An 18,493-nucleotide genomic window follows, 5' to 3' on the forward strand; every position below is an offset into this window, starting at 1 on the left:
TTAGTTTATGTATATATGTGTGAGAAAAAGACGTTCTTATTTATTCATAAAATAATAAATTTAGAATATAGTATTAGGGATGTATTAGGTGTTACTGTTTTTATCTTTAAAAAACATTCATAAAAATACATATTTAATTTAACTTGTGTTAAAAATCTTATATAACTGTATATATTAAAAATAAATAAAACTTAACATTAGTTTTTACTATAAATAAAAAATCAACTTTGAAAAACCATAACAAATTCAATTAATCAATGTAAAAAGAATTACAAAAATAAAATTTTCAAAATATTTTAAGAGTAAATATAATTTTTTATTTAGTTTTATTTATATTATGAGGGATTAATAATATTAAAAAATAAAAAAAGTTAACTTTAAACAATAAAAATATCCATGTTAAAAAAAAATACATGTGAAAAATCTTTAATTGGTGATCGGAAAACCTAACAAATTCACCCAAAGAAAACATTTATATTTAAAAATTGAGAAGAGCGAGAGCTAAGACAGAAAAAAGGAGAAGAGGGCAAAGTGTACGAGAGAGAGAGAAAGGGTTTTTGTTCTCATTTTAGTTTCCGTTTCGGTGCAAATCCAAAGAGAAACAGAGCATATATATCTCTCTTTGCTTCCGTATTTTAGGCTTTCTTTTCTTGTTTGTTTCGTTGGTGGTGTTGTTGCGGCGGAACCCTAGGAGAGCCCGGCGGGGGGCGCGGTGGCAGATCTGACGCGATACACAATTTAGGAGAGGATGAGCGGGAAGAACAATGGCGGTGGTAAGGGCTTGCCGTCGGGGATTCCTTCCGGATGCCGGAAAATGGTTCAGAGTTTGAAGGAGATTGTCACTAACATACCCGACCATGAGATCTACGCCGCTCTCAAGGACTGCAACATGGACCCTAACGAAGCCGTTAGTCGCCTCCTCTCCCAAGGTTCCCTCTCTCTCTCTTTCTCTCTCTCTCTCTCTCTCACAGCTTTCTTGAGTTGCAGTTGCAGTGTGTAGTTTTAGTTGGATATGTATATGTTCGCTAATCTTTTGCGTTTAAAATTTGTTTAGATCCTTTTCACGAGGTCAAGAGCAAACGAGATAAGAAAAAAGAGGTTCGTTGTTCTTGTGTTAAACCTAGGCATTTTACGTTTTTATCGTTATTTTCAACCTTTCAGAATTTACTTTTCTTTACTTGTTTATTAGTTTATGTATTTGCTTTGCTAATTGCACTTGCACACTTATATTATATATTTCATTCATGTATTTTCTTTAAAAAATTATTTGTTGATTATTCTTTTATTTTTGAACAGAGTAAGGATACAACTGATTCCAGGCCTCGTGGAACAAGTAATACATCTAGTCGAGGCAGCGGGGCAAGGGCCGGGACGGACCGGTATGTTGGTCGTGGTGCCGCAAATCAATATAGTAGCAGTGGTATGCGCGCAGTAGTGTTGTTTTTGTTGCTAGTTTTTAAATTTTGATTTGGTATGCATTGCTAAGACGATGTTGCTTTGAACTTGAATTAATATTCTTTTTATTTTTGGTTGTCAGATTCCGGTCTATTGCAGGGGAAACCTGTAACCAAGAAAGAAAATGGAACCCCTGCTTATGGCAGCTCAACATCATATGCATCTAGTGTGTTGGAGAATAACGTGAGCAGACAATTGCCATCCTACAGGTCTCTTTTCCTTCATTTGTAGTTATATGTGCATGGAGATTTGGAAAAACTTATTCTCAGATTTGAGTTTAGTAAAATTAATGAAAATCTTATGGTTATGGCTGCTTTTGAATTGTTCCTAGTAAACAGTTGAAATGGTTTTATTAGCACTTGCATTTATGTAGCATGAAATTCAGTTGCCGGGTGATGGATATGTAAAATGGGTTTCCTCCATTTTTTATCTAAAGAAGAAAGCCGCCTCTAAAAGCCACATTACGCAAGCAATTTTCAATGTAGTTTTAGTTTCGTGTTGTTTGCCTCTTAAACAGTTGATGCATTCTGTACTATTGATTCTCTTTGACTTTATGGTTCTAATTAAGAGGAACTGATGTTCCTTGTGTGCATTTAATGGCCAGTTCAAGCATTAATAGGCAAAAACTCCTACACATGAAGTTTGATACAAAAAAAAAAATAGTAATGTTTTTACGTATCTGGCTATTAATTTTTCATCTATCTTTATTCTTTTTGTGGCTTGACTTGGTTTCCTAATCTATATATGAAACATCAAAGTATTCCCTCAGCATCCAATATTTGCTATCCAATATAGTCCTTAAAATTTAGTTAAACTGGTATTTGGATGACAAAACTCATGACATAGTTATGTTATAAAAACCAATTTTGTTGTTGCTAGTAAAAAGGATGACCAATGTGATTTACTCATAAACCTTTAGAAGGCTATACAATGTGATTTTGTTCATGTTTCTAAAAATCTTCAAAATTGTTGCAGTGATTCAGTCGGTGTGAGTGATGCAATGTCTTCATCTTCACAACTTGGTGGATTTCAATCTGCCTGGAGGGGGAACCCTGGTCAAATATCAATGGCTGACATTGTCAAGATGGGTAGGCCACAGTCCAAGACAATGCCCAACTCTTCTATCCACGGTGGTAATCATCAGAATGCTTTTGCTCCTCCAGCAGCTTCGCACAACAATTTGCATTCATTGCAAGGTCATCCTTCCAAGGCGTCGGAGACAAATAATGATCAGGGTTTTGCGGTTAACCACAATGTTCAACAGAATGATGAATGGCCATCTATTGAGCATCAACCTGCTATTTGTGTATCATCTGCCGCTGATGTCCATGCAAATGCTGACTACAATACAAACTCTTCTAACTTTGTGGAAGCTAATCGGCAATTGAAGCCACATGCAAATGAATGTGTAACTGAAGATGGTCCAATGAGGAACCCAGACAATGCTGGATCTGTTTCCTTATCTGCTAAAAGTTTATCTGAGGATAATCCAGAAAGTGCATCTGCTTTTGAGAGTAGTCTGTACAAGGACATAAATTCCTACCAACCTCATCAGCATCCTTTCGAAAACAATGAAGGTGATGAGCATGCTAATGATTTTGCAGTTTTGTGTCTTCCCCGCAAAAATTTCACTAATGATCATATTCCTTTGTTTTCATGATATATTTTCTGCATCTGTTGTAGAAATGATAGAGAGATTTTTTGTGTTTTCCCTCTGGCAAGTCAATCTGATGTTATCCTCATGTTGTGTGTATTTCACTACTTATGATACACTAATGGTGGAATACACGAGGATAGTTTAGTTCATGTGTATTCCCTCCCTGATGCAATTGGTTAGTTCTTTGGAAATCTTTAGTTCTTTACCATATTAAATATATGCTTCATCTTCCTTTCAGCTGAAGATGGTGTTTCATCAGCAGTGACAAACTTAGAGCAGCTTAATCTGAACAAGGATGATGAAGGCAAAGAACAAGAGGAGGACAATCCTCCACTTCTTATTCCAAATCACCTCCAAATACATACCCCAGAGTGCTTTAGTCTGAGCTTTGGAAGTTTTGGATCTGGAAAGAACGCTGGCATCACAGGATCTGGGCCATATTCATCCCAGCCATTGGAAAATAACTTGGAGGATACATCTGGAACAATAGATGCTTCAACAATCGGGTCCTCAGATGTTAGGTATGTGCTTATGGCTTATGTGTGCGCACACACATAGTTGCATTTCTAGTCATTTGTAGTTTACTTACTTTAATATCTTCTTACAGAAACCCTGACTATTATGGGGATGAACATCTTGATACTACCTCGGATGGAAATTTAGCTCACAGGGCTGGTGTGGATGCTGGGTCCTATGAACATTCTTCTGGTTCACAACCAGAGGCTTTGAAATCTGAACCTCCTGAGACATCTCACGAAAATCAATATTCATTTCATTCGTCTTCACACGAGTTTAATTATGAAAATGCTCAACCCCAAGATGTTTCATTTTCCCATTCGCAGACCAGCTCTCAAATGCAGAATCTGTCTCCTTTCTCTAGTGTAATGGTAAGTATACAGTTGTTAGAATTTTTAATATTTAATGTAAAACATATAAAAAAAAGCCAGCCATTTTATCCTTTTGTGTGTTTTAAGTGAATTATGGTTGATTATGGAATAATTGTAATATTAATATGGTCCAACAATTTTGCTATCTACACCTAACTCTTAGTGCTGTTTTCAGCAGGGATATACGAATTCTTTGCCCAGTTCTCTGTTGGCATCAACGGTTCAAACAGCAAGGGAGGATATCCCATATTCACCCTTCCCTGCAACACAATCATTGCCTGCAAAGTATACCAACATTGCTTCGTCAATTGGTGGTCCCACTATTACCATGTCTGAGGTGCACTTCCAGTTCAAACTTTATATTTTTAGCCGATTGAGTGAGATTTTGTCATATCAATAAAATCGAGTGTTGTGGTTTACAGAATATGTGGTTATTCTTAGCCTGGAAAAAAAGGATACCGGAACTTATAATCCATACTTTTACTGTATTTGATGTTGACTTCAGTTGTATAGCAAAATTCTTTAAACAATACCTTTAGTTGGACCTTGGTGAAAATTATCTCCGAAGTTATGCTATAAGTTCAACCTTGTCCTTTTAATGTTACTCAAGGTTATTGGTGCATGTTGTTTAAAAAAATAGAATTTGTGCAATGATCCCATAAATGTTCACCTTGTACAGATGTTTGTATAGGTCACTGGTGCATTCTTTAAATAAAGATTGTTCACTAGAAGAGAAGATTATATTTCAAAATTAAATTTTGTTTTTGTATCTTGAAATTGTTGATATTGGAAGAGGGTGATGTAAATGCAGTCTTATAATAACTTCTCTTTTCCATTATACAGGCTCTAAGAGCAAACAATATATCTGCAGCTCAACCAAATCCGCAGGCACTGCCTGCCAGTGTTGCCACTGCACCTGCACTTCCTCAACACCTTGCTGTGCATCCTTACTCCCAACCTACTCTTCCTCTGGGACATTTTGCCAATATGATTGGCTATCCATTCATGCCTCAGAGCTATACCTACATGCCATCGGCATTTCAACAGGCCTTTGCTGGAAATAACACATATCACCAATCTTTGGCAGCTGTGCTTCCACAGTATAAAAATAGTATTTCTGTTAGCAGCTTGCCTCAATCTGCTGCTGTTCCATCTGGATATGGTTTCGGAAGTTCAACAAGCATTCCTGGAGGAAACTTCCCTTTGAATCCACCTGCTGCCCCTACCAGTACAACCATTGGATATGATGATGTATTAAACTCCCAATACAAAGACAACAATCATATGATTTCACTACAGCAGGTATAGAGATTGCTTCATAGCATTGCTTTGCAACACTCTCTCGTTGTCTATGGTGAAGTTTCTTATGGTTCAAGGCAATCTGATGTGGTTCATTTTGTTGTATTAAAAAAACAAAAAAACACTACTTAGTCTATCATTTTATCTTTGGGCATGTTGGCTAATGTTTATATTTACTTGTGTGACAGAATGAGAATTCTCCCATGTGGGTTCAAGGGCCTGGATCAAGAACAATGTCTGCAGTTCCACCCAGCACATACTACAACTTCCAGGGACAGAGTCACCAACAAGGTGGATTCCGGCAAAGCCAGCAACCATCGCAGCATTTTGGACCCCCCGGGTACCCTAACTTCTACCAACAAGGCATGTCCCTGGAACATCAGCAGCAGAACCCTAGGGAAGCATCCCTTGGTGGTTCTCAGAGCCAGCCATCAAAACAGTCCCAACAATTATGGCAGAACAGCTACTAATCTTAGTCACTTCCCGGTTTTGAAGGGTCTTTGATGTGAGTTTGATGAAAAGTGATGACCAATCAGAGGCATTTCCGCGGTCTAATAATAATATTATATGTACCATTATTTTGGTCTTCTGAAAGGGACCGTGATGTGGCTGCCGCCCTGTGCGACGAGATTGTATTCTACATAATTATGTTCCGTCATGTTTAACGTAGGTACTCTGTGCTAATTCCGTACGATACTCCTCCTTTTACATTGTTCTCATCCGGTTATAGTGGAAAAGTTTCGTTCGTGGATGTTACCTCCTCCAAGCCCTTGGTTCACTTTCTTCTTATTGTTATTCCTTTTATTCTTGGTTGAGTTGGTTCACGGTTAAATAAGTTGTTGCAAGGACATAGTTATGTCGTTATGGCATTTAACATAAAAAAAGACGGATTTAAATGTCTTTTCAATGATTTCAGGTTGTTTCAAGGAGAATAGAATCCAAGTCCAGCAGCCACCTGAGCTAAAAAAAGTGTCAATTTCTCTAGGTTTACACATACTATTTTGACAAAAATATTTTTTTAATTAAATACGTGTTTTTTTTTATTAATTAAAAATTAATTTAAATATATAATTAATTAATAACAATTATATTTTTATACAAATGCCAAGAATATTTATAAATATTTGAATATATTTTGTCAAAAAATACAAAGAGGTTGAGCCCATATATCTTATAAGAGATCTATTGGGCCACAGATCCAAGTCCATGATCAAGAGATAAAAACAATAAGGTTTAATTACTTGTTTTTATATGTCCAAAAAATATTATTGATTTTTATAGTGTTATCAAATTTATAATTAAGTTCATATATATATATAAATTATATTTTTATATTATTTTTAATTTTGTAATTAAGTGTTTTTAGTGTCAAAAACGTTAAAATTAATAGAATATACAGTCAAGGATTTAATTAAATTTTTAATTGTGCGTATTTTTAATTTGTGAAAAAAATTTTATTAATTCTAATATTTTTTATATTGACAAGGATCTAATTACGAAATTAAAAATAATATAAAAATTTAATTAAAAAAAATATAAAAATTTAATTATAAATTTAGTAAAATTATAGAATCAACAGAATAACTAAATTTAAAAATAATTATGTCCAACGAATATGAATGAAGCTTGACCAAAACCAAAGCCTGTACCCTATAGCTAGATCAGCAGTGGTTATTCTGCTAGTGTTTAACACCATTCCTAAAGGGGAGAAATCTAGTATAGTTCATTGAACTTGTTCAAAATGAGATATTATTACTTATAAGCATACCATGATATTTCAGAAACCAATTAGTATCCGTCTTTGCTATTGAATAATGTAGGTAAGGAAGTGAAACGTTTAGTTGTCTTAGGTTAATAGAAACTAAGAAAATGAGAGAGGTGACGTGAAAAGTCAGAAAGAATAAAATAACTGAAAATAAAAAAAAAAGTCATAGAAGACGAATAGGACAAATTATGCAAGATTAAAAGGAGTTTCTGTTAGTCATCATCCCGTTGTAATATACACAACAATGTAGTATATATAATCCCCGAATTAATGTCATACTTAACTAGAAAGTCCACGATACAGCAAAGGTTTAATTACTTGTTGATTTTTATAATTTTATCAAATTTTTAATAAGTTTTATTATTTTTTAATTAAATTTTATATTATTTTTAATATTTGTAATTAAATATTTTTTATTAAAAATATTAAAATTAATAAAATATATTTTTTAAAAATATATGTAATTAAAAATTTAATTGAATATTTAATTTATAAAAAAATATTTAATAATTCTAATATTTTTTATATTAAAAAATACTTAATTATAAAATTAAAAATAATATAAAAATTTAATTAAAAAAATATAAAATTTAATTATAAATTTAATAAAATTATAGAAATTAATAAAATAATTAAACTTACAACAAAACTAAGTTGATTATTAAAAGGTTCGAATCACAATTATTGCAAAGGTTTTCCGTACACTAAACTAATTTCTTGACAGGGATACGGTGGTTGACATGAATTGTTTGGAAGGGAAAGAATTTTTTTATTGGTAATAATTGCAAATTTATAAAAGTAAATTAACTGCTTTGTTTTATTGACATAAGGATGATGAGCATAGAATGTTGAATGCATATATATAGTATAATATCCAGGGGAATAATTAAATATATAATATGCAACAACTACCAAACTTTGTACGATACCTCGGAAAATATTGAATTCCAGATCTATTATTTGTTTGATAAATATAAGGTGGAAACTTAGGTGCAGTCGACTCTACGTGAAGTTGATAGTTAAGAGCTGTTAGATGAAAATTTAGTTAAATCAATTAAATTATCTAACGACTCTCATTTATTAACTTTACGTGAAGTCGACTGCACTTGATTTTTCACCTAAATATAATACTTCAACATTTAAAAGTAGAATGTTTAAGGATGTCCTATCTAATTTAATAATAAAAGAATACGGAATTTGAATTCTTGAGCCTAATTTTAATGGATTGATAATGTAAAATATTTTATATAATTGTGTAATTATATTTGTTTTTTTGTATAATAATTTATGTCAATCAATATAAAAAGTAGTTAATTTTATTGATAAGCGTTATATAATTAAATACACGTATAAAATTATTTTAGATTAACAGTGTATCAAAATTAATTTTTTTTAAAGAAATTAATAAAAATCTTTGCTATTGTTGTTGTTGTATGGCTTTTAGGTTTTTTCCAACTTTTTTATTTTTTTTTTAGATATTAGTAAAACTTAAAATATACAATATGTAAAAATATATTGTCAAATATTTGAAGACGAATTGAGCTGTCTAAAATTTTGAAAAATACCATTAAATTTAATAATTAAGTATTATACTAAATTTTTTTTATATTAAAAAATATTAGCTTTTTTTTTTTTTTTCTTTGTTTTAGATCATCTAAACTGAGAAATTGGAGTTTGAATTTTAAAAATAGCAAAAATATTAAATTCAAAGGTTGAATACAATAAGTGACGGAAAAAAGGATGGTTGACATGAATCGCTTACAACGGTTGGGAATTTTTTTATCGGCAATAATTACGATAAGATAATTGTAAGTAAACTAATACTCTAATAGTTTTTAACTTTTCATGTAACAAATTTCCGAATAATATAACATGCAGGTCAGCAGGTGCAAGCTGTTGTACCTCGGAGTTGACAAACTATTAGATAGCGTTTGCATACCCAACTCTATTATTAATAGAAAAATGATAAAGTTTTCTAATGAGTGTGTTAAAAGTTACCTTTGTTAATTAAAATTTCATTTAATACGATAATATATCTTAGAACGTTGTTTACATTACAATGAGATGATTGTTCACCATGCTATATTAGAAGGCCTCCACTCTTGGTATTTGAGATACAATACAAGACTATTAGTAGGTGTGTATGGATATTCAGTCCAATTTAATAATAATATCTATATTCTATATCTATTATAAAAAAATTTCAGCGAGTTATAAAATTATTTGGTCTAATTATATGCATGGTCTCTCTTAACAACTCATTTGTTGTCCCTCAAACCAATTCATCATATTAATCCCACTAAACATACAAGAAATAATAAAAAATAAATATTATATTAATATTCTAAATTAAAAAAACAACTAATAGGATTGACTCATTTTTAAACGGCTTTTAATAAGTAGGAGTGTATTATTATTTGTTGAGTAATCTCACATGACAAACAAAATTTATTATTTTTAGTCAATAATTTAATATTTAGTTAAGTTTAGATAATAAAGACTAAATTTTAAATTCTAAATTTTAAATTTAAATTCAAATATTATAAAAATAATTATTAGTCTAAAATATTAATTAATATTAATAAAAAATATTGACTCCTTAATATTTTTTAGTACAACTAAGTATTTTTTAAATATTATTTTTTATTCAATCTTTAGAAGAGAAAAAAATAAAAAATATGTATTTTTTTTATTTTTTGAACAATTAGTATGTAAAAATAGGTATTTAAATTAATTAAATAATAATAAATTTTTAAAAAAGCTGACCCAAAACTAAATTTTAAAGGATAAGTAATATTTTTGATATTTTTTATTTATTAATTAAATAAATTTTAACTCTCTTTGTTTGTTATATTATGTATTTTATATTGTTTGAATCTAAAAGGATAATTTGTTAATTAAGTTAATAATTTTTTGTTAAATATATAAAAAAAAGTCTAAAACATATTAATTTGTTTGTTACATATAATAAAAAGTAATTTTTAAAAAAATTTTACATTCCTTTTGTTTTCGTAGCGCATTAATATTTACTTTAAATGCCTGAGGTATGTTAAAATGATAATAATGAATATAAAAGAAAAATACTAAATGATAAAATGAGTATCGAGCTGGTTAGTCGTTAGAAAAGCTTAGGTGTTGTTAAATGAAAGGAAAAGTATAGGTAGATAATAAAAATATTAAATTATGTGAATAATAAATATATTAGATGTTCAATTTATAGGTGTGCAAATGGTTATTCTAATATTAAGATTTAGATGGATAATTTAGGGAACAATTTTAGAGTCTATTATTCACACAAAAGTCATTGTCTATCTAACAAAATCCTAAATAAAATAACTAACTTAGGTTGGTCGAGTAGTCAGCTCATGCATCTGCTTAAATAAGTGTTGGGACTTCGAATTCTGCCTTGTGCATGCAGCAACTTATTTGCCAACAACAAATCCTTAAATAAAACTTAGATCCATAATAGATTAATCCTTGATCTATTAAGTTAAAAGATACAGTGAAAAACCTGAATAAAATCATTGTCTAACCATTTTTTTTAAGGAAGTCATTTTCCAAAAATTTAATAATGAAGGAAGCAAATACCGCTGACTTTTTTGTAACTGCCTATAAAATCCTAAGTAAGACAAGATATAGTAGGTATAGGAGAGATACAAAATAGGTATCTCCGAGAACATAGTGGTGAGTATAATAATGGAAGGCATGAAGAGTGAGAAGGAAACACTAGCATCAAGTAATAGCGACCCTAAGAAGAAGATGATTAGTGATAGAAAGGCTTCTTGGGGTAAGCTTGTTGGCCGTGTTGATTCCCTCAATTTGGAGGCTGCAAGAATTCCTTCCACCTATCACCGCCATTTGGTTTGTCATCCTCCTCTCAATCTTATCAACTTTCCAAACTTATGATACATAATAACATTGTAACACACAAACTACATCATCAGTAAATATTATTATTTTAAATTGATATTTAGTTAATAATAATTTATATTTATATTAATAAAAATTTACATATAAAAAACATATAATTTATATTTATATTTTTTAAAATTTATACACATAAATTAATAGAATTTATTTATTAAAAATAACTTAGAGTTTTTGCTAACTAAATATTAATCAAAATTACTAAAAACGGCTGGTTATAATAACAGTTTTAGGCCATAATAACATTGTTTATATCTATTAAATAAATAAAAAAACCTAAAACATGATACGATGACCCTGAAATTTGACGTATAACAGATGAGTTGGAGAACAACATTGAGCTTAGCATTTCAAAGCGTAGGGGTGATATATGGGGACATTGGAACATCTCCACTTTATGTGTATTCAAGTACCTTCACCGATGGTATAAAAAACACTGATGATCTTCTTGGATGCCTCTCTCTCATCATCTATACCATTGCACTTGTTCCCTTCCTTAAGTATATTTGCATCGTTCTGTGGGCTAATGACAACGGTGATGGTATGTTCACCCCTTTAGCTAGTGTCTTATTTTTTAAGTATAGTGTGTATTTAATTTTATGTCCTTTCTTTTGGCGTCTTAACTAATGTTATTCATTAATAAAGTGTATATACCTAGAAAAATTAATTTTCTATGGAAAAATGTAACTATGAAATATAGTTGATGATAATTATGGAAAACTTGAAAAGAATGACATCAATTATATGTAATTAATAAGCTTTTTAGCATAGTTCTAAAAATCTTACCCAATGGCCGGTTTAACCGAATTAATTGGCAATTAATTTTTTGTCGGTATGCTTCAGAAAAAAAAAAAAAGGAATGCTAGGGGGTAATAACTTTTGTGATTTGTAGCCATCAACATGGTTTTAATGGTGTGAGATTTCATCCAATGACTCACTTTTTTTTGCTGATTACATGCTGCCTAGAATTTAACAAAGTTGCTGGCCCCTAAAACTTTTCCGAAAAAAAAAAAAATATTGCAAAATCAATTAAACTAGTTTTTTTTTTGTGACTAATTAAACTAGTTTAAAACCAGTAAATCTGTCTTTTGTTATTAAAAAAACGTATAAAAAATTATTTTTTTAAAATATACATTTTATAAAAATAATTATTTTATTATATTTGGTTCAACTGCAATTGATTTCAATTGAAGTTTTAAAATTTTGAATCTCTTTGTCAGTTCAATCACTATTCAAATTTTAAAAATATTTTTTAAAGAGGTCATTTATGTCATATCAAAATTTTACTTTAAAAAGTCTAAAATTCTCTATTGTATTTAATTTGAAAATAGAATAAGACAAGGCACTAAAATAAGATATAAAAAATAAAAATATAAAATTTAGCGTTTTGTATTTTGTTTGATAATAAATTAAATATAAAAATAAATAAACTATGAAAAATCTAATTTATCTTCATTTTTTACCTCACATAAGATTTAAAAAAATATATAATAAAAGAACATAATTAAAAAAATAATAAGAATAATGAAAAAAATAAAAAAATAATCGATATCTTTTATTAGTGTCTCTATATTCTTCTTATAAAAAAAATATAAAATACACTAATTTAATATATTAGAACATAATATCTGTATTTATATTTTATCTATCAAACATTATTTTGTATAAAGTTTTAATATTTTTAATTGCGTAAGTTTGATTAGTTTAGGTCTTACTAATATAAATAAATATATAATGTGATAGGCATGTATTTAGAATTATATTATTTATGCTATTTTTCTAAAAAAATAAAAAAATTAATATTTCTATGTATTATATATAATATTTTTAAATAAATTATGTTCTTAAAATATTTGATGAAAAACTATATTATATAATAATATTTTTAACAAAAGTAATTAGTTAATAAATTTTGAATATAATAATTTAATTATTTGTCAAGTAATATAAAATAAAATTTTAATTATTTTATATTTTTATATTACAGTTTAAAATATTATTTTAATATAATTTTTTAATATTATAAAATTTTTTTGCATAATATCTTAATAAATAAAGAATACTTATATTTTTGTATTTATATGTTTTATATTTAATTATTTAAGAATAAAAGATTCTATTGTTATTTAAAGTATTGTATATTAAAATATTATTATTATTTTTTTTGGTGACTAAAATATTATTATTTAAAATATTTATTTATGTATTAGAATATTCTGTATTTATTAGAGTCTATCAATACTCTTCTTTTATGTTAACCTTTGATTTTCATCTAATAAAATTTAATGGTCTATATAAATACGACATATCTAATAAACACATAATTATTGTGCTCATTTTAAACATACCTGGTACGGGTAAACAAATACGGCCTAAATAAATATATTCCAAGAAACATTATTTTGTCCTTTTTAATATTTTTTATCATTTCTAAATTATTATGATGTGTATTTAGGTGGCACATTTGCATTGTACTCTTTGATTTGCCGGTACGCTAAGGTGAGCTTAATTCCAAATCATCAACCAGAGGATATGCAACTTTCAAATTACAAACTGGAAACACCATCAAACCAATTAAAGAGGGCACACAAGATTAAGGACAAGTTAGAGAATAGTAAGTTCGCTCAGCTTCTGCTTTTTGTTGTGACTATCATGTCAACCTCTATGGTCATCGGAGATGGAATTCTCACACCATCCATTTCAGGTGAAATTTTGTCACTAAAGAAATTCAACTCAATTAATTAATGAATTGATATCAATATATCTGTTAACATTCATTTTCGAAATTGTTTGCAAAGCAGTACTTTCTGCAGTTGGCGGGATCAAATCAAAGAGCGAGTCACTTGGCCAAGGTACATACATGCTTCCCTCTTCTACTTAGTGTTTATATTAGTACATAAGTTGCTGAGGAAAAGTATATCATGGTACTGTTGTTTCAGGTGCTGTTGTGGGGATCTCAATAGCAATCTTGATAGTTTTGTTCTGTGTCCAAAGATATGGCACTGATAAAGTGGGCACAACGTTTGCCCCAATAATCATTGTGTGGTTTTCATTCATTGGAGGCATAGGCCTCTTCAACTTGTTCAAATATGAAGTTGGTGTGCTTCGAGCTTTGAATCCAAAGTACATTGTAGATTACTTCAGAAGGAATGGTAAAGACGGATGGATTTCTCTGGGTGGAATTTTTCTATGCATTACAGGGACTGAGGCCATGTTTGCAGACTTGGGTCACTTCAGTGTGCGAGCAGTTCAAGTAAGTGAATAAGCAGAGTGTGTTGCTTCAAGCCATATTCTCATTAATTTGCTTTTCCTAAACAAAATATACACTTACATCCTATGCTTATTGCAGCTTAGTTTCTCCTTTATTACATTTCCTGCACTAGTGTGTGCATACAGTGGACAAGCTGCATATCTTAGGAAGTTCCCGGACCATGTGGCGGATACATTTTATGACTCTATACCTAGTAAGTTTCTTCTATCTTGGTAGTAAATTCAGTACACACAGATTCATCAAATGGCTGAAATGCCGAATTTTCGATATGCAGGTCCAATATATTGGCCAACATTCGTTGTGGCAGTTGCTGCTGCCATCATTGCAAGCCAGGCTATGATTTCAGGGGCATATTCTATAATCCAGCAGTCTCTAAGTTTGGGATGCTTCCCCAGTGTTAGTGTCATACATACCTCTGCCAAGTATGAAGGTCAGGTTTACATACCCGAGATCAACTACATTCTTATGATCTCGTGCGTCATAGTCACCGCCGCCTTCCAAACCACAAATAATATTGGCCATGCTTATGGTATGCTATTATTAAGAACTCCAATTTCATAGTCTATCAAGTCAAACATAGACCTTGTGTGCTAAGTCTGAATTTCCATGACAGGGATTGCTGTGTGCATGGTGATGCTTGTCACAACAGCCATGGTTGCTCTTATAATGCTTGTTATATGGAAGACAAATATATGGTGGATTCTTCTTTTTGTTTTGGTATTTGGTTCGATCGAGATTGTGTATTTATCATCCATGTTAACTAAGTTCATTCAAGGAGGCTTTCTTCCACTAGTACTTGCTTTGTTCTTGATGGCTATCATGGCCATTTGGCATTACACACACAAAAAGAGGTATATGTTTGAGGCCAACAACAAGGTTTCTAGTGAACATCTAAGAGAAATAGTAAGCAAACAGGTTGTATCCAGAATACCTGGAGTAGCACTTCTATTCTCAGAGCTAGTTGAAGGAGTTCCACCCATTTTTGCTAAAGTTGTTGCCAACATTCCTCATATCCACTCTGTTGTTGTGTTTGTTTCCATGAAGTCCATCCCTATTAGCAGAGTTGTATTAGAAGAGAGATTCCTTTTCAGACAAGTTCAGCCAAAGGAATATAGAATCTTCCGCTGTGTGGTGAGGTATGGCTACAATGATGTGATTGGGGAACCAAAAGAGTTTGAGGAACAATTAGTTCAACAGCTAAAAGAGTTTTTAAGACTTCAAAATTTTACTCACGTATACGAGGGGGTGGGAGTTGGTGATGCTGAGCAACCAGATTACCATTTGCAAGTGAGTATCCAACAACAAAAATCCAGCAGTGAACGGTTTGCTAAGGATGAAAAAGGTTCTTCTAATCAAATAATGCCTGCATCTTTTTGTTCGCATCAAGTGGAAGACCAAGTGGTGCAGTCCCAATCTGGTCAACAACATTCAAGGTCTAACCCTGCCATAAATGTGTCCCGTGCTTCATCAGGCTCCATTCAGTCATTTGGAGCAGTTAGTAGAATCTCAAACCCAACTCTGCAGGTAATAGAAGAGGAGATAGCATTTGTGCAGAAAGCAATGGAGAAAAGTGTGGTCTACATGTTGGGAGAAGCCGAGGTGGTGGCAGAACCCAATGCATCCGTTTTAAAGAAAATAGTGGTCAATCATATCTACAGTTTCTTGAGGAGAAACTTCAGGCAGGGAGAACATCTAATTGCAATCCCACGTTCAAAGCTACTCAGGATTGGAATGACATATGAGATATGAGATATGATGACACACTGAAAGATCAAGAATGCTCTAAAGATAATATTAGTAAGTAAATAAGAAATATGAATATTGTACTCCAAATGGTTTGGCTTTCGCCTTTCGTAATTGGCTTGATGCCAACTAGGTTGTTGGTTGTTACCATGAAATATAATGTAATCATATAGTACTAAATGTAATGGATTTTGTTGTTGTGCATGTTGGATAATGTTAGAAATTAACAATGAGGAAAATTCTATACTCTGGGAATAAATCCTCTCTACAAAAGAGAAATTTACTTCAGCACCATAAATGAGTCCCACCAGGTTAGATCACATCCTAAAAGTTACAAACAGATCTAAAGACAGAAAAATAACTGAAAGCAACCTTCGAACAATAATACTCAACCAATAACTAGGATCTCAAAACAACAAAGATAAACTCAGTTATTCAAAAAATTTAGGGATGGAGAAAAAAAAGGTCTATCCTATCCATACAAAAGAAAGCATGTATCAACCAAATGAAGAAATAAGGTAAACCCTATTTTTTTTTTGGTCTGATCACACATAAAGTTACAAATTCAGCAAGTAAGCATAGGACTAAAATGCAACTCCAACACAAATATTGTATAAAATCACAAATCATGAGACCAAAACATGCGGAGATTGTTGAAAATGTAATAGACATTATACCACAACATGGGAAAATTGAGGCCATAACTGGCCAACATAACCATCCCTGAAACTAAAAATTTTCAATAAAAGTAAAGCCTTAAGGGGGCACACCGCACTGCAGTCCCCAGCACAAAGCCTGCTATTTGTAGTTGTTTAGTTGGCGCGGCTCTTGAACACGTCGAGATCCATCTCAGTAGGATCAGTTGCTTGCAACTCCACTTGAATCCCATCGAGCTCTCTCTTGAACCTGTCTTTGGAGCTTGCATAAATCATCTTATTTCTAACCCTTGATGTGTCAGGAGACCTTCAAATAAAAAAAGCAACAAAGTCCAACAAAAGTTAAATTAATATCAATAGCTGCGACAATAAACAGCAAAAGCAAATAGCTGGAGTATAAACAAACAAACAAACATGTAATTACCAAGCAATGAAGAAAATCCTGCTTTTAGGAACATTGCCTTCAGTCAAGTACTCGAAATCATATACAGCATAGCGGCACTCATTAGGAGGGAGGCAAGCAGTGAAATCTTCATAGCCTTGAGCTGGCTCACCAAGCTTCTCTACAATGACTTGCTTCTGATTCTCCTCAATCTTGAAAACTATGAACCTGTGAGTCCTTTTTGCCTTGAGCTCCAAAAACCGCAACTTGCAGTCATCATGGACTGCCATTCCTGAAGCAGCATTTGCCTGAGAAAATGAAAGACACACAAAATCAAAGCAATTATGATCAAGCAGATCCACAGACAAGCCCAAATGATTGATTACATGCACATACTTGGCTTTAATCTCTTCGCCACCAAAGTAGCTAGTCAATAAGAAAATGAAAATCAAATTATTTGATCTTCACCTCTAATTGGTGAAGATTCACTGGATGCGAGAGTTTTCAAACAAATCTTATCCGAAACCCAAAGCATTTGACTTAAAATTAAAATGTTAATGTGTATGAATTTGGGGTTAATTGGAGTGTATAAACAACTTAAAAAATTAGGAAGGGAAACGAGTAATCAGATCTGAGGGGAATGATGTATAATGATCAGATCGAGAACATGGAAGGTGTGTAATCCGAAACGAACAAGATCAGCAAACAAATACAGTGTCCAAAGTGATGATCAAAATAGCTGTTGATTTTAAAGTTAAATAGTAGCAGCAGCAGCAGCAGCAGCAGCAGCAACAACAACAACAACAACAACAACAACAACAACAACAACAACAATAATAATAATAATAATAAGGTAGCAGGAAAATTGAAGCAGTGAGAAGAGAGAAGAAGTAGCAAAGAAGAGAAGAGAAGAGAAGAGAGCAGACCATGGTTGCGTTGAGTAATTGGTGTTGATAAGTAAGAAAGAGAGAGAGGGAAGAACGGAAGGAGAAAAAATAGGAATGAATTTGAGTTCTGTTTTTCTCTGTCTCTCAAACAGAAAAAGGTTGCGTTGATAGTAAGAAGACAAGAATAAGAGAATAGTAGGCACAAATTTAATTAATTAATACAAGTGTGATAATGCCATCGTATTGTGGTCCATATCATGTCATGTGTACTGTATTCACCTGATGTGCCTCGACTAGCATAGGTGTATAAATAACATTAAATATATATGGATTTATATATATGTTGTGCCTTAAGAGCATATGTAGTTGTCAAGTATCAAAGGGTGGTTAATTATTATTAGTATATATGGTACGAGAGGGAACTCTCTTCAGGGTGTTCTATTTTCAGTTCTGAGTGTTTCTGTCACTGTTTTAAGTGCTGCACATGATCACAAACTTCAAAAAACAAAAAAAAAACTAAAATATAAATTCAAACTAAAGTAAATGAAAGGGAATAGAAATTAC

The 18,493-nt window shown here is 31.4% G+C and overlaps 3 protein-coding genes across 4 annotated transcripts; 2 read left to right on the forward strand and 1 right to left on the reverse strand.

Annotated features, from left to right (window-relative positions):
• Nucleotides 1–428: 428 nt before the first annotated feature.
• On the forward strand, nucleotides 429–6,064 carry LOC107632133 (uncharacterized). Of its 2 annotated transcripts, none has more exons than XM_016335795.3 (10): nucleotides 429–929; nucleotides 1,055–1,098; nucleotides 1,297–1,420; nucleotides 1,538–1,664; nucleotides 2,431–3,032; nucleotides 3,351–3,633; nucleotides 3,720–3,999; nucleotides 4,178–4,336; nucleotides 4,843–5,301; nucleotides 5,487–6,064. In XM_016335795.3, the coding sequence occupies exons 1-10, from the start codon at nucleotides 749–751 to the stop codon at nucleotides 5,766–5,768; spliced, it is 2,541 nt and encodes an 846-aa protein (XP_016191281.1). In that variant the 5' UTR covers nucleotides 429–748; the 3' UTR covers nucleotides 5,769–6,064. The 2 variants fall into 2 exon arrangements, with proteins under 2 accessions (XP_016191281.1, XP_016191280.1); XM_016335794.3 differs by having other exon boundaries at nucleotides 433–929; nucleotides 4,175–4,336.
• Nucleotides 6,065–10,703: 4,639 nt separating this feature from the next.
• LOC107632131 (potassium transporter 5) lies at nucleotides 10,704–16,208 on the forward strand. The gene is made up of 8 exons (XM_016335791.3): nucleotides 10,704–10,924; nucleotides 11,309–11,531; nucleotides 13,446–13,694; nucleotides 13,792–13,842; nucleotides 13,930–14,243; nucleotides 14,340–14,454; nucleotides 14,536–14,790; nucleotides 14,875–16,208. The coding sequence occupies exons 1-8, from the start codon at nucleotides 10,760–10,762 to the stop codon at nucleotides 16,008–16,010; spliced, it is 2,508 nt and encodes an 835-aa protein (XP_016191277.1). The 5' UTR covers nucleotides 10,704–10,759; the 3' UTR covers nucleotides 16,011–16,208.
• Nucleotides 16,209–16,594: 386 nt separating this feature from the next.
• LOC107632132 (actin-depolymerizing factor 3) lies at nucleotides 16,595–18,149 on the reverse strand. The gene is made up of 3 exons (XM_016335793.3): nucleotides 17,969–18,149; nucleotides 17,085–17,350; nucleotides 16,595–16,967 (listed from the first exon to the last, which is right to left on the reverse strand). Exons 1-3 carry the CDS (start codon nucleotides 17,969–17,971, stop codon nucleotides 16,817–16,819), a joined length of 420 nt encoding a protein of 139 aa, XP_016191279.1. The 5' UTR covers nucleotides 17,972–18,149; the 3' UTR covers nucleotides 16,595–16,816.
• Nucleotides 18,150–18,493: the final 344 nt, after the last annotated feature.

This window comes from Arachis ipaensis, chromosome B10, assembly GCF_059453495.1.
Source record: "Arachis ipaensis isolate K30076 ecotype BB chromosome B10, ASM5945349v1, whole genome shotgun sequence".
In the NCBI taxonomy this organism is placed as follows: domain Eukaryota; kingdom Viridiplantae; phylum Streptophyta; class Magnoliopsida; order Fabales; family Fabaceae; genus Arachis; species Arachis ipaensis.